Source organism: Hyperolius riggenbachi, chromosome 8, assembly GCF_040937935.1.
Source record: "Hyperolius riggenbachi isolate aHypRig1 chromosome 8, aHypRig1.pri, whole genome shotgun sequence".
NCBI classification, from domain to species: Eukaryota; Metazoa; Chordata; class Amphibia; order Anura; family Hyperoliidae; genus Hyperolius; species Hyperolius riggenbachi.
The window spans coordinates 299,551,174-299,567,357 of NC_090653.1; the positions used below are offsets into that span (position 1 = coordinate 299,551,174).

Here is a 16,184-nt window from a genome sequence, read left to right on the forward strand (position 1 = left end):
GGAGGATGTTTGGCAGCGGTTTCCGGTGTGGATGCAGCATGTGTGATGGAAGCAGCTGGTCCCATGTGAGGAGCTCCTGGCTGCACAGGTATGATGGAGGGAAGGGAGGGAAGCTGCTGTGTCACCCCTCATAATTGTTACATTGTGAGAGTTGATACTTTGTGGCCTCTCACTTGTTACATTGTCTGCTGTGTGGTGGCTGCTCTGTTCTGTGACCTGTTCTCTTTATTCTGGGCTTTATTTCTATGCAGATTAGATGGGATTTTATAGCTGTTGTGTGCAGGGCTCTCCTTCCTGCTGTCATATATCTGCCTCTCCCACCCTCTGTCCCCAGAGAGACCCCCATATAATGTGCAGATCCCAGACAGAAAGATTCTACTCCTCACTGCCTCCTCCACTCACTGCCTCCTCCGCTCACTGCCTCCTTTACTCACTGCCTCCTTTACTCACTGCCTCCTTTACTCACTGCCTCCTTTACTCACTGCCTGTCCCCATCCCAATGTGGTCATCCTTCTGTACATACAAAAATGGGGCTGGGATATTTGGGCGCAGGGTGAAGCTGAAAAACTGTTCACCCTGTGCCTGCATTAATTCCTATTCCCCCTCCAGGCTGCCGTGGACTCGGAGGAAAGATCTAATTATGCTGCCAACTCTTGCTGGCGGCTGAATTGCGCTGTTTTTAAAGTAATTTGGGCTCCGTCTTTTGGCGGCACCCAAGTTACTGTCTGAGCGCAGCTGTATCCTATGGCAGCGCATGGTGCGCCCAAATTTCTAGCACGGTTTTACACTGTTATGGTCATCCTTACCATACATATATAATATATGTTATGCAGCTGTAATGCCCCTTCCCATTAGTAAGTGAGCTGGAGTTTCTTCTAACATCTTGTAAACATACTGAAAAGTTAATTCATTATTGTAAGTTCAGCCTACACTCTGTCCTACTACATATGGTAATTATTATGTATTTATATAGCACTGACATTTTCTACAGCACTGTACAGAGTATATAGTCATGTCACCGACTGTCCTCAGAGGAGCTCACAATCTAATCCCACCATAGTCATAGTCTAATGTCCTCCCATATTATTATTATGTATTTATATAGCACTGACATCTTCTGCAGCACATTACAGAGTACATAGTCATGTCACTGACTGTCCTCAGAGGAGCTCACAATCTAATCCTACCATAGTCATAGTGTAATGTCCTACCATATTATTATTATGTATTTATATAGCACTGACATCTCCTGCAGCACATTACAGAGTACATAGTCATGTCACTGACTGTCCTCAGAGGAGCTCACACTCTAATCCTACCATAGTCATAGTCTAATGTCCTCCCATATTATTATTATGTATTTATATAGCACTGACATCTTCTGCAGCACACTACAGAGTACATAGTCATGTCACCGACTGTCCTCAGAGGAGCTCACAATCTAATCCCACCATAGTCATAGTCTAATGTCCTCCCATATTATTATTATGTATTTATATAGCACTGGCATCTCCTGCAGCACATTACAGAGTACATAGTCATGTCACCGACTGTCCTCAGAGGAGCTCACAATCTAATCCCACCATAGTCATAGTCTAATGTCCTCCCATATTATTATTATGTATTTATATAGCACTGACATCTTCTGCAGCACACTACAGAGTACATAGTCATGTCACCGACTGTCCTCAGAGGAGCTCACAATCTAATCCCACCATAGTCATAGTCTAATGTCCTCCCATATTATTATTATGTATTTATATAGCACTGACATCTTCTGCAGCACATTACAGAGTACATAGTCATGTCACTGACTGTCCCCAGAGGAGCTCACAATCTAATCCCACCATAGTCATAGTCTAATGTCCTACCATATTATTATTATGTATTTATATAGCACTAACATCTTCTGCAGCACTGTACAGAGTACATAGTCATGTCACTGACTGTCCCCAAAGGAGCTCACAATCTAATCCTACCATAGTCATAGTCTAACGTCCTACCATATTATTATTATGTATTTATATAGCACTGACATCTCCTGCAGCACTTTCCAGAGTACATAGTCATGTCACTGACTGTCCTCAGAGGAGCTCACACTCTAATCCTACCATAGTCAGTCTAGTGTCCTACCATATTATTATTATGTATTTATATAGCACTGACACCTTCCGCAGCACTTTACAGAGCACATAGTCCTGTCACTGACTGTCCCCAAAGGAGCTCACAATCTAATCCTACCATAGTCATAGTCTAACATCCTACCATATTATTATGTATTTATATAGCTCTGACATCTCCTGCAGCACATTACAGAGTACATAGTCATGTCACTGACTGTCCTCAGAGGAGCTCACAGTCTAATCCTACCATAGTCATAGTCTAATGTCCTACCATATTATTATACGTATTTATATAGCACTGACATCTTCTGCAGCACATTACAGAGTACATAGTCATGTCACTGACTGCCCTCAGAGGAGCTCACACTCTAATCCTACCATAGTCATAGTCTAATGTCCTACCATATTATTATTATGTATTTATATAGCACTGACATCTCCTGCAGCACATTACAGAGTACATAGTCATGTTACTGACTGTCCTCAGAGGAGCTCACACTCTAATCCTACCATAGTCATAGTCTAATGTCCTACCATATTATTATTATGTATTTATATAGCACTGACACCTTCTGCAGCACATTACAGAGTACATAGTCATGTCACTGACGCTCCTCAGAGGAGCTCACACTCTAATCCTACCATAGTCATAGTCTAATGTCCTACCATATTATTATTATGTATTTATATAGCACTGACATCTCCTGCAGCATATTACAGAGTACATAGTCATGTTACTAACTGTCCTCAGAGGAGCTCACACTCTAATCCTACCACAGTCATAGTGTAAAGTCCTACCATATTATTATTATGTATTTATATAGCACTGACATCTCCTGCAGCACATTACAGAGTACATAGTCATGTCCTCAGAGGAGCTCACAATCTAATCCTGCCATAGTCATAGTCTAATGTCCTACCATATTATTATTATGTATTTATATAGCACTGACATCTTCTGCAGCACATTACAGAGTACATAGTCATGTCACTGACTGTCCTCAGAGGAGCTCACACTCTAATCCTACCATAGTCATAGTCTAATGTCCTACCATATTATTATTATTATTATGTATTTATATAGCAGTGACATCTCCTGCAGCACATTACAGAGCACATAGTCATGTCACTGACTCTCCTCAGAGGAGCTCACAATCTAATCCCTACCATAGTTATAGCCTAATGTCCTACCATATTATTATGTATTTATATAGCACTGACATCTTCTGCAGCACATTACAGAGTACATAGTCATGTCACTGACTGTCCTCAGAGGAGCTCACAATCTAATCCCTACCCTAGCCATAGTCTAATGTCCTACCATATTATTATTATGTATTTATATAGCACTGACATCTCCTGCAGCACATTACAGAGTACATAGTCATGTCACTGACTGTCCTCAGAGGAGCTCACACTCTAATCCCTACCCTAGCCATAGTCTAATGTCCTACCATATTATTATTATGTATTTATATAGCACTGACATCTCCTGCAGCACTGTACAGAGCACATAGTCATGTCACTGACTGTCCTCAGAGGAGCTCACACTCTAATCCCTACCCTAGCCATAGTCTAATGTCCTACCATATTATTATTATGTATTTATATAGCACTGACATCTCCTGCAGCACATTACAGAGTACATAGTCATGTCACTGACTGTCCTCAGAGGAGCTCACACTCTAATCCCTACCCTAGCCATAGTCTAATGTCCTACCATATTATTATTATGTATTTATATAGCACTGACATCTCCTGCAGCACATTACAGAGTACATAGTCATGTCACTGACTGTCCTCAGAGGAGCTCACACTCTAATCCCTACCCTAGCCATAGTCTAATGTCCTACCATATTATTATTATGTATTTATATAGCACTGACATCTCCTGCAGCACATTACAGAGTACATAGTCATGTCACTGACTGTTCTCAGAGGAGCTCACACTCTAATCCTACCATAGTCATAGTGTAATGTCCTACCATATTATTATTATGTATTTATATAGCACTGACATCTTCTGCAGCACATTACAGAGTACATAGTCATGTCACTGACTGTCCTCAGAGGAGCTCACACTCTAATCCCTACCATAGTCATAGTGTAATGTCCTACCATATTATTATTATGTATTTATATAGCACTGACATCTCCTGCAGCACATTACAGAGTACATAGTCATGTCACTGACTGTCCTCAGAGGAGCTCACACTCTAATCCCTACCCTAGCCATAGTCTAATGTCCTGCCATATTATTATTATGTATTTATATAGCACTGACATCTCCTGCAGCACATTACAGAGTACATAGTCATGTCACTGACTGTTCTCAGAGGAGCTCACACTCTAATCCTACCATAGTCATAGTGTAATGTCCTACCATATTATTATTATGTATTTATATAGCACTGACATCTCCTGCAGCACATTACAGAGTACATAGTCATGTCACTGACTGTCCTCAGAGGAGCTCACACTCTAATCCTACCATAGTCATAGTGTAATGCCCTACCATATTATTATTATGTATTTATATAGCAGTGACACCTCCTGCAGCACATTACAGAGTACATAGTCATGTCACTGACTGCCCAACTGTAACAGAATGTATATATAACTTCGTGGTCCTTATTTTACTTCCAGACGTTGATCTGTCGCTGGGGAAAGCACAGAGATGGGGAAAATGTCAGTGAAGACAGACAAGCCGCCTTCTGGAGTAAAAAAGAAAAAGCAACTCAAACAAACTAAAAAACAGAAGAAGAAGAAATTTTGGAAGAATCATCCAAAAATTGCCACAAATCCAGCCGAGAATAAGGTTTCCCTGCTGCTGGCTCCGCCTAACAAACCGGAAGAGTTCTCTTCCAACTGGAGGGCTCTGCAGGCCGTAAGTTACCTCTGATATGCAGAAGTGTTTTATGTCTCTGTATAATTCCACACATTTTAACGTGATATTCCCCATTCTCTTAAAGAGATTCTGTAACAAAATTTTGAGCATTATTTCTTCTATCCTATAAGTTCCTATGCCTGTTCTAATGTGCTCTGTTTAAAGAGGAACTGAACTCTCAATATTAAAACATACCATATGAATCCTTGTTAAAAAACATAGTGAAAAAGTGTACAATGTATTATTAAAAACATGTAAATAACATTTATTAGATTAATCTTTTAACAAACCCCACCCCCCTGTGACTTATCCTGTCGGCATCTGTCCGGCAAGCTCAAAGAACACTGGGAGAGCTTCTTGTGTGTGTGTGTGTGTGTGTGTGTGTGTGTGTGTGTATGAAGTGCTCGCGAGAGTTCCTGCTGTTAAGGGCTCTTTTCCACTATGAAATGCGATTGCGATTCCGATCGCGATCGCAATCGCGTTTCAATTTCCACCATGCGATTGCGATTGAGCTACTATACTCATTATAGTCCAGCTCAATCGCATACAAAACGCGGCAGGACGACGATTGCGCTTTGACCAAAATCGCATCGCAATCGGATCGCACTAATGGAAATTGCTGCTGCAGTTTCCATTAGTTTAATGTACCTTGCGATTTGCGATCAGCAGCAAATCGCAAATCGCAGGCTAGTGGAAAAAGGCCCTTACAAATGACTCATCAGACAGCGCCTGGTCTGAACTCAGGACTTTGACAAACAGAGAGATCGGGAGATAGCAGCGATGGGGGAGAAAGGGGGCCAGAGCAGAGAAGTAGTGAGAAGGGGAGAGAGGCAAGACATCGTTGGAAGGGAGGCGTGAGGGCAGAGTAGACTGAGTAGAGGAGAGGAACGTCAGACGGCTGTCTGCTTCTCACCTTCCTGCAGGTGAATACTTTCTATATAGAGGTCACTCATCCTCTGATCTCTGTCAGTCTGCCCCCCTCCTGGTGCTGCTGTCTTCCTGAACAAGCTGTTGTAAAGTTTGTCAGGGAGGAGGGGGTTGGGAGGTCATACAGTTTTCTGCCTGCAGCTCCTCCACTCGAGGTGTCCTAATAAGAGGGAGAGAATTATTCTTAGCAGCTCTCTGTACATAGAAGCATGCAGAAGCTGCTGCAGATCCTCTTTCTTACTGCTTCCCCATAGGTATGCATAGTTACCTCACATTACTACATTTCTAAACTTCCTCCGATGCACATGCACTTTTCTTTATTTGTGGACAGCAGTGTTGCCCCGGTAAGTTTGTGCGTCCATGACTTTCATAAGTGCAGTCCTGTCCCTCAGTTGTCTCACTGCAGTGCCAGGGTAGGATTTGTCCCTTCCACTCCCTATCCCTTTTTTCCCTGGCGGCTGCGTCTCTAACCTCTTTTCTACCCGCCGCAGCTTGGGGGTAGATGTACCGGAGACTGCACTGGCGGTTGCAGAATCTTACACCCGGGATGAATGAAAGAAGGTGCGCATGCTCAGTTATTCAGCGCCCATGCGCTATACGGCAAGTTACAAAATGTTATAGGTGGCAATATTTTTCATCACACCATGTACTCACTACCCCTTCCTACTGGGAATGCTGACCAGGAATATCACTATTCCAAGGTGGCGATTGTGAGCTGCATGTGCATCTACTCCAGAGTCCGAGGCTGGTCTGCCTGTGTGCTGGGAGTACCATCACTGTCTGGCTGTCAGATCCACAGGCAGCAGCGTTCTCTATAATGGCACATGAAAAACTGGCTGCTCAGTGCTTACACTGCAGAGCTTTGGGGGATTTGCAGCAGAGGTTGAACAAGCTTACAGCCCCTGGGCTGTAAAGCTGAATACCCACCACAAGATTTTGGAAGATGGATCAGGGAAAACGCAGTGACAAAAGAATTGAGGAATGATTGTTACCTGATCCATCTTCTGCAATTCAGGAACCGCGGGAACAAACGACGGGTGAGAACATGACTTTAAATGATTGCGGTAATTATCGTGGGGGGGGGGGGGTCGATGTGCATTGAAATGACCGTCCACGATGGGATCTGTCATGATGGTTCAAAATGAATAATTATCACAGGTAATCTGCTATCCTTGAAAATCGTCTAATACCTTTCTTTAATTTATGTTACACAATACTGTGCAAATGGTCGTTTGTCGATAAATGTTTCATTGCGAAAATCTTCTGGTGGATATGAGCCTTTAGATTGTTCAACCTCTACTGCAAATTCTGTAAATCTGTGTAGTGTGAGCACTGAGCAGCCTGTGTTTCATGTGCCATTATAGAGAACGCTGCTGCCTGTGGATCTGACAGCCAGACAGAGGTATGTCTGTCATCAGGGAGACTAGACAGTGATTTCCCCTGTTGGTGCATGGACTCCCAGCACTTAGGCAGACTGGCCCCAGACTCTGGAGTGGATGCACACGCAGCTCGCCACCTCGCCGAGACTATCTGCAGCTCAGACTGAGTTGAAATAGCTGTTTTTGTGACAGTGGTCAGACGGGTGTGGGGGGAACAGGAGGACGCATACAAAACGCAACACATTGCGTTACAATTGACTTCCATTATGTGCGTTTTGGACGCATTTTTGAAAATTATGCAGCGAAACCAGTATTTTTAAAAACATGTTTCATAACACATGTGCAGTTTTTGTATATGCATTTTTTTTATGCAGCCCATTGACTTGCATTAGTGGCAAACATGATGCGTTTTCCGCAACGCCAGCGTTTCTGCAAAGTGTGGCACATAAGTGTGTTCTTATGTGCCACAAACCAGTACGTCTGAAGTGAGAGGAATATGGAGGATTTCCTTTCTAAACAATACCAGTTGCCTGGCTATCCTGCTGATCTCTCTGGCTGCAGTAGTGTCTGAATCACACATCTGCATCTCAAACAACCAAGCATCTAATCCAGTCAGAAGACTCAGAAACGCCTGATCTGCAAGCTTGTGTAGGGTCCGTGGAAGATTAGAAATAGAGTCTGACCAGGACAGAAATCTCTGCAAAGAGTTCATGTTTCCTGTGAAAACGTTACCATAACCGTTTTGATATTACTATTGTTAGTTTTGCTATCGCTAGAAAGGTTGCGAATTAACCCTTCTTTCTACAGGAATTAGCTAGAGTTAGTATATTTGCACGCTTAATTGCGGATTGGTGGTAGTGACCTGGTCTCTATATGAAATCGCAGATTGTATCGATTTTACATACAATCAAAATTGGACTGTGTGGAGAATCCAAAAGGTTAGTTTGCCTGCAGTGCTGCCTTCAGGATTCCCTCAGGGTCTAATGCTGGGCATACACGGCGTCGAGGGGAGGATTATCAATCGAGCCTGATGGCTCGATTGATAATATCCGACGTGTCCGATCACCACGGGGATAGGAAGCGCCGGCGGGGACGAGCGGGAATCGATCCACGTGGGGACGCGGCAGCGGTCGATCCGGCGGCTAATCGTCCGCCGGATCGACCCGTGTATGCCCAGCATAAGGCTGAATTGTATACTGCGGCAAAGGGAAAAGGAATTGGAGGGTGACTGTGTGTACTTTCTGTCGAACAGCATGGCTGTTGATAAGGGAAGATAATTAGGAGAAAAACTTGTCCCCCACCTTTCAGCTGTTCAGCTATTAGTAAATTGTCTGTGTGGTGTGTATTGTGATGTGTACACTACTTAGCATAAGTGGGTTTACAGTATGTCTGTGTTTTGTGTCTAATGGTAGACATACACCTAGCATGTATGGTCAGATTTGACCATGAGACAAATCTCTCTCTTATCGAATCTGATAAAAGAGAGATCTGTCAGCTGCCCATACACCACCACCATAAATCACACAAAAGCTGAAAATGACAGGCTGGAAAACACAGGCAGACATTACATACACAGGCGCAGCCAGATGACATCACTGTAACTGTACACTACCACAGGCAATTTGCATACTGCACAGTGATTGGAGAAAGGAGCTGCAGAGTGGAAGAAGTAGAAATCAGCTGGATGGCACTGTAAACTTGCCAGCCAACATATGGCTGCACACTGCAGCATGAATGCAGTAACAGAAATAAGGACATCTGACAGGTATATTACAGCAAAATTACATTTTTATTTATTAAAGCAGTATTTAGCAACAGATTATATATTTTTGTAGTGTCAAATTTTAAGGTCAGTTCCACTTTAAAGAGAACCAGAGATGAAGCACCCTCTTGTATTTTACCTTATAAATCAGTGGGAACATGACAGTAAACACCTAATCTGCCCTTTGTTTCATTGTTCTCTGTGTAATCTGACTGTTATCACCTCTGATAAGAATCCCCGACTGAGAAGTCAGGCTGCTCCGTCTAGCTTTGCTACAGAAAGATTATAGCTGAGTCTGTCTTCTGTGGTGTTATTTCAAGCCCAAGCCTGCCCCCTTGTGGTTCTGGTATAATGACTCAGCAATAATCATTCCCAGCAAAGCCAGATTTAATTGCTCAGTCTGGGATTCTTGTGACTGCTGATAACAGACACTTTTAGCAGTGAGGATGAAACAGACAGCATGGTAAGTGTTTTCTCTAATGTTCTTACTGATATACATGGTAAAATACACAAGGCTGCTTCCTCTCTGGTTCCCTTTAACTGCAGCCTTTCCTAATTACACAGTGGCTGTATTATCTCTGTTATATGATCTAATCTTCTCACCTCTGTCGGCTCTGTCGGGCTCAGGCACTCAGGCAGGAATGTGCTGCTCTGCTTGTGATTGGATAGAAGCTATACACACCCTCTCCAGGCCCCCTGCATACTCTGTATGACTCCCACACTGAGCTACTCTCAGCCTATCAATTGCTATGTCTTTTGTTTGTAAACACTGCCTAAAACAGGCAATTACAAGCCAGGATTGCAGCAGGGAGTGGCAGAAACAGCACAGAGGGGCCCAGGAGAACATAATGAATAGAATGGTATGCTTTTTATTGTAAGAATTTTACAGTACAGATTCTTTTCAAGGGAAACCAGAGATGAACGCTTTGGCACAAAATAAACATATCCCCCGATAGATTTTACAAAATAAATACTTTACCTGGTATTTTCGCCGCTCTAGTGTGCCCTTTTTTTGTGTTTTTTACTAAAACTCCATGCAACACACAGTTGATCAGAAAAGCATATTATTTATTGGGCTGTGTGCAAAATGAAATCACCATTTCTAAAAACCTCTTATGACTAACAAATATGGATACAAAAATTAGCTCCTTCCTCGGCACCAGCAGCTCCTCCCATCTCATCACAGCTCTCTATCAGGGCTGAGAACAAGCAGGCTGAGCAGTGAAGGATGAAGCAGAGAGCATGGTAGGTGTTTTCTCTAATGTTCCCACTGATATATATGGTGAAATACATGAGGGTGCTTCGTCTCTGGTTCCCTTTAAAGAAATTGTTGTGGCAAGTCCACAGCAAGTCCATTTATAAATAGTTTTGTTAAAAAATAGCTTTCTGTTTTAGTTTGCTGCTTAATATGAATGTTTAAAGCACATCTAAACTGAAAGGGATAAGGAGGCTGCCCTGTTTATTTCCTTTTAAGCAATGCACATTGCCTGACTCTCCTGCTGATCCTCTGTCTCTAATACATTTAGCCATAGCCCCTGAACAAGCATGCAGCAGATCAGGTGCTCTGAATAAAGTCAGACTGGATTAGCTGCATGCTTGTTTCAGGTGTGTGATTCAGGCACTACCGCAGCCAAAGAGATCAGTAGGACAGCCAGGCAACTGGTATTGTTTAATAAGGAAATACATAGAGTAGCCTCCATATCCCTTCTTACTTCAGATTCCCTTTACAGAGGGCCTATAAGCTAAAACAACGAATGTAGATATCTGATAATAGTATCCCTTTCCCAATTATTTTCACAACACAATTTTTTTTGTCTCTCTATTTAGTTACTAAAGTCAGAAAAAAGCGTTTCTGTGGCAAACTCTGTACCCACAAACCCCCCGAAAAAAGTGGAGAGGAGGAAGGACCCAGAAAGCAAGAAGACCTCCCCTGGAGATGGCTGCAGTGCGAAGGGGGATGCAGCGACTGATAGGAAGACTGGGAAGGTAACAGCTGGGAGTGAGGCTGCAGACAGGAGGCCGGAGAAGAGAAAGAGGCCGGGGGAGACTGGTGAGGCTGGGACTGCAGACAGGAGGCCGGAGAAGAGGAAGAGGCCGGGGGAGACTGTTGAGGCTAGGACTGCAGACAGGAGGCCGGACACGAGGCAGCGTGATGGAGAAAATGCACTTTCAAAGAAGAAACAGTCTGAGAATAAAACGTCGGAGCCTCCCAAGTACGTGTCCTCTGTGTGGCCTGGGTGGTAATCCACTGCTAATTTAAAGGACAACTGTAATGAGCGGGATATGGAGGCTGCCACATTAGTATTATTATTATTATTATTATTATTATTATTTAGTATTTATATAGCGCCGACATATTACGTTGCCTGGCTGTCTTGCTGATCCTCTGCCTCTAATACTTTTAGCCCTAGCCCCTGAACAAGCATGCAGCAGATCAGATGGTCTGACTGAATGGTGACTGGGTTAGCTGCATGCTTGTTCCTGGTGTTATTCAGACACTATGGCCTCCTCTACTCCCCCCCCCAATTCCTAATGGTCGCAGCCTCCCCCTCATTTCCAGAGGTCACTGTGTCAAATGCACTGTAAGGGCTGTTTTATGCTACACGTAATTTTCCAATCATATGCAGAACGCAAAGACATCAGCAGAATAATGGAATTACAGGAAGCCTTGTATTCGAGTGCAGTGTGATTATGTCTGATGGGAAAAGTCCTGCGTGCTGCATGTTTTCTGCGTTCTCTCCTTGTGTTCCTGGCATCCAGTGAAATTCGCAGCAAAATCACCTTGCGTTTGCGATTTGCAGTGTAAAAGATCCCTAAAGGTGATGCTGTCGGACGCAGGGCTGTATCTAAATAACAGACGCTCTGGAGGAGGGGTGATGTGATGACATCATCTCAGATTTGCATTCTTACCAGAGGGCGTGTCTGTGACCACTCTTGACACACATGAGCACTGCAGGAAATGTGGGTCTTTGGACGGCTGACTCCTGACAGGCAGCCCCAGCATGGAACTCTGTAGTCAGGTTTAAAACCTTTCAGAGTGCAGCTGTAACCGCTTCCGGACCTTGCTAATTGAAATCTTCGCTCTGTTTGGGAGCTGTTATCCCTGCCGGGGCGTAGATTTCAATTATTCCGCTGCACGTTACCGACGATTGCGCCGCTCTCCAGCCACTATGGCCCACTCGCCGTGCTGTCGGTATGATGGCAGAGCTCTGTCAGCCAGGAGCCGATTTCATTGGCTTCTGACCCTGTGATCACTGTGGGCCAATCACATTAGCTCACATTGGTCACAGGGTTGGGAGGGTTGAAATCGGCTCCTGGCTGACAGAGCTCTGCCGTCATAGCGATGGCAGAGCCAGCGAGCTTCAGTGACGGGAGAGCAGCGGCGGTAGCGATGAGTCCTAAGCGGCGGTAGGCCCCGTTTTTCGTACCAGCAGTGTCTCTGGTCCTTAAAAGTGTATCAGAAACTGGAAACCGAAAGATTTAATACTTACCCAGGGCTTCCTCGCTCGCCGTCCTCCCGTGGTCTGCCGTTCAGCTGCAGTCGGCTCCGGTAACAGGCTCAATCGCGTCAGTCTGGACTTACCGCGCATGCGAAGACCTTCCCACGCATGCGCAGTAGAATTGGACTGACGAGACTGAGCAATTTACGGGGGCTCACCGCGGCTGAACGGCAGACCGCGGGAGGACGGCGAGGGACTCAGACAATCTTATGGGGCTGGAGGAAACCCCGGATAAGTATCAAATCTTTTGTTTTCCAGGTCTCTGGTTTACTTTAAGGGGCCAGAGACTGCTGGTGCCAAAGTGGTTATTAAATGTTCAGTTACATTTCAGAGATTTGTTGTTGTTTTTTATATAGCCTGTCCAGTTAACGTTTATAACCCTGTCTCCCAACCATGTAAGTATAATGTAATCTAAATAACCTCTACAGGACAGGGGGTGTAAATGCAGCAGATGCAAGCACTAGAGAGATAAGTTGTAGAAAGTAAAGTCAGCCAGGCCTTTGGATGATGTCTGTCGCTTGCCCCCGCTTCATTGTAGTTCTGTCTGTCGTGCAGGATTGACCTCTGGTTTGACGACGTGGATCCAGACGACATAGAGTCTGCTCTGGGGCCGGAAGCTGGACAGATGGCCCGGAAGATGCAAGGCTTGCCGGAGAAGAAGGTGGACACGGTAGACAAGGTCTTGGTGAAGGATCGGGCGTTTGAGGGGTAAGCGGCACTATTCTGTGGGTAACGCCCCCTTATACTGGGCGTGGCTTCTGAGGCTGGTGGAGCGTGTTGTCCAATCGGTGGCTCTTGTCTTGTAGGCTCACCAGGACGGTAGCGATGGACTGTGAGATGGTGGGAGTAGGCCTGGATGGAGAAGACAGCATAGTGGCCAGAGTGTCTATCGTCAACCAGTTCGGAAAGTGCGTCTATGACAAGTTTGTCAAACCCACCGAACGGGTCACGGATTACCGGACGGCGGTCAGTGGGGTGCGGCCTCAGGACATCAAGAACGGTGAGGACATGCCTATGCTGCACGTACGGCCCAATGACGCCCAACACTGGGCCAGGCAATATCTATGCGCAATAAGTGACTAAGCATTATATAGAAGTAAAGTGCTTTATATTCAAATATTAACGTGAGCCTAAACTGAAACAAGAGTTAAACTTACCTGTTGCTTCTATCAGCCCCCTGCAGCTGCCCTGTGCCTGCGCCGTCACTCACTGATCCTCCGGTCCCCCGCCGCAACCCTCTTCCGGTGAGTCGACGGGCCACTGCAAATATGCGTCTGCCCACGTCCTCAATCCTGCTCCCGTCACTGGGCGCATTCTGCGCTGGCGCACTAGAGATTTATTTGTTCTGCGCATGCACGGCGCACGGACCAGGGCCGCGCATCCAAATGACAGAGGGGAGCTGCGGGTAACCGGAGGATCGTTTGCTAACGCAGAGGGCACAGGGCGGCTGCAAGGGGGCTGGTAGAACCACCAGGTAAGTGAAACACTTAAGTGGCCATCAGATAGATCCCTGTCAGATCAAATCTGATGAGAGGGGGATCAAATCCTTCCACACACCAGACATAGATTCTTGTATAGATTTCAGCATGAAATCAGTTAAACATCTCTTGAACCACTGCGTTCCATTCACTGTACTGCAAAGCTATGGACTGTTGACCTGCCGCCGCTCCCAATTCGTCGCCAGTCATCAATATCATTCATCGGTTCTGATCGACCAGGCATCGATTTCTTGCAGATTCAGGTTTAGAGTGATCGAAGTGTATGCTTTTTATCCTACCTTAGTTACAAAACACACGTTTCCGCCGACCGATCTTGTTCAAGAGCACTAAAAGGCCTGTTGGCCGAAAACGTGTGTTTTGTATTTATGGTTCAATAAAAAAAACAGCTATAATCACTTAAAATCCAGGTGGAGACCCAGTCGTCCTTTTATCTTTTGATGACCACAAGCACTTGGACACCTTTGGTGGATTCAGTTGTGGACTAGTGCTGGAAATGTAAGCAAAGTGTGTTGTAATTCTCTACTGTGATCAAAGTGTATGGCCACCTTAAAGCAGGAGGATCAGCCATACTATGCCAGAAAAAAAACACATATAAGTAGATAAACACTTGATCTACTTACATAACACATATATTGTACTGTCCACGTTTTGATTTAAAGAGAACCCGAGGTGGGTTTGAAGAATATTATCTGCATACAGAGGCTGGATCTGCCTATACAGCCCAGCCTCTGTTGCTATCCCAAACCCCCCTAAGGTACCCCTGCACTCTGCAATCCCTCATAAATCACAGCCACGCTGCTGACAAACAGCTTGTCAGAGCTGGCTGTGTTTATCTCTATAGTGTCAGTCTGCTGCTCTCCCCGCCTCCTGCAGAACCCCAGTCCCCGCCTGCATCCGTTCCCTCCCTGCTGATTGGAGGGAAGGGACGGGGGCAGGGACCGGAGCTATGCAGGAGGCGGGGGAGCAGCTGAGACTGACACTACAGATGTAAACACAGGCTCACAGCACGGCTGTGATTTATGAGGGATTGCAGAGTACAGGGGGACCTTAGTGGGGTTTTGGATAGCAACAGAGGCTGGGCTGTATAGGCAGATCCAGCCTCTGTATGCAGATAACATTCTTCAAACACACCTCGGGTTCTCTTTAAGTGAATTTTCAATTCAATTCACTTTGTCATTGTGTAAAACAAAGAAATTACTTTTCATAACAATTTTATATAGTAAATGAAGAGAATTCTGTTCCTGGTGGGGGCCGTGTCTTTTGCCCACAGTTTGAGGCTAAATACTGATGTCATTTCTTCCCTTAACTTTTTTCTTTTCTTCTCCAATCGCTGAGTCACCTCAGCCTTGCTTACAAACACAAGTGAGCAGGGGATCGTGTTTCAGATAAGCAGCTAGGCAGGGAAATAAAGGGAAGAGGAGGAATATATTATAGATAAAAAGAACACCCAGCATGCAGCTGTTTGGCACTGACTATTAAAGGGCCAGTGCTCCTAAAGTATGTGATAACTCCAAATCATAACAGCAGAAAAAGTTTTGAAAATTTTGAATGCAGGATTAGCATCTTTATCACTTAATACACTCAGACCAGCTGCTGTTGAAATTAGATTTTTATGGTGACAATCCCGCTTTAAGATTTCTGGTCCGAAATACGGCCTTTTGTATGAAATCCTGGTTAATATTCCTGTCCTGCAGATTATACCGAGCAGTGGCTGCAGGTTTGTTTGATGGGGGGCGCTCTGCTGGGTACACTGCTGTCTCCCAAATTGTGCAGTACAGAGTAAAGCACATTCTCCTGTCCTGTATTCTGGAACATCCCATTCACCCCCTCTAGGGACCTGCTGCCCCTCCCTGTCCCCATATGATGGGAAATATATACAGATAAGTGTTTTGTAGAGATGTTTCCTCTCCAGTGTCTCCACCTACAGGTCGTGTGTTTGTATTACAGGGGAAGATTTTAAGGTTGTGCAGAAAGAAGTCTCTGAAATCCTGAAGGGGCGGATCCTAGTCGGCCATGCCGTGCATAATGACTTAAAGGTAGGTTTACCCACACAGAGGGGGGCTCAGTCTTGAGCAGCGTACACAACTACAGATTGCAGGTGGAGCGT

At 44.9% G+C, this 16,184-nt stretch overlaps 1 protein-coding gene across 1 annotated transcript in view; it reads left to right on the forward strand.

Moving 5' to 3' along the window:
• The window catches only part of REXO4 (REX4 homolog, 3'-5' exonuclease), a 29,925-nt gene continuing 13,741 nt past the window's right edge, over window positions 1–16,184 (forward strand). Inside the window, exons 1-6 of the mRNA XM_068249234.1 lie at window positions 1–88; window positions 4,770–5,010; window positions 10,906–11,291; window positions 13,134–13,286; window positions 13,385–13,578; window positions 16,025–16,113. Coding sequence (XP_068105335.1) covers window positions 4,801–5,010; window positions 10,906–11,291; window positions 13,134–13,286; window positions 13,385–13,578; window positions 16,025–16,113 — 1,032 coding nt within the window. The 5' untranslated portion in view covers window positions 1–88; window positions 4,770–4,800. The remainder of the gene's footprint in view (window positions 89–4,769; window positions 5,011–10,905; window positions 11,292–13,133; window positions 13,287–13,384; window positions 13,579–16,024; window positions 16,114–16,184) is intronic.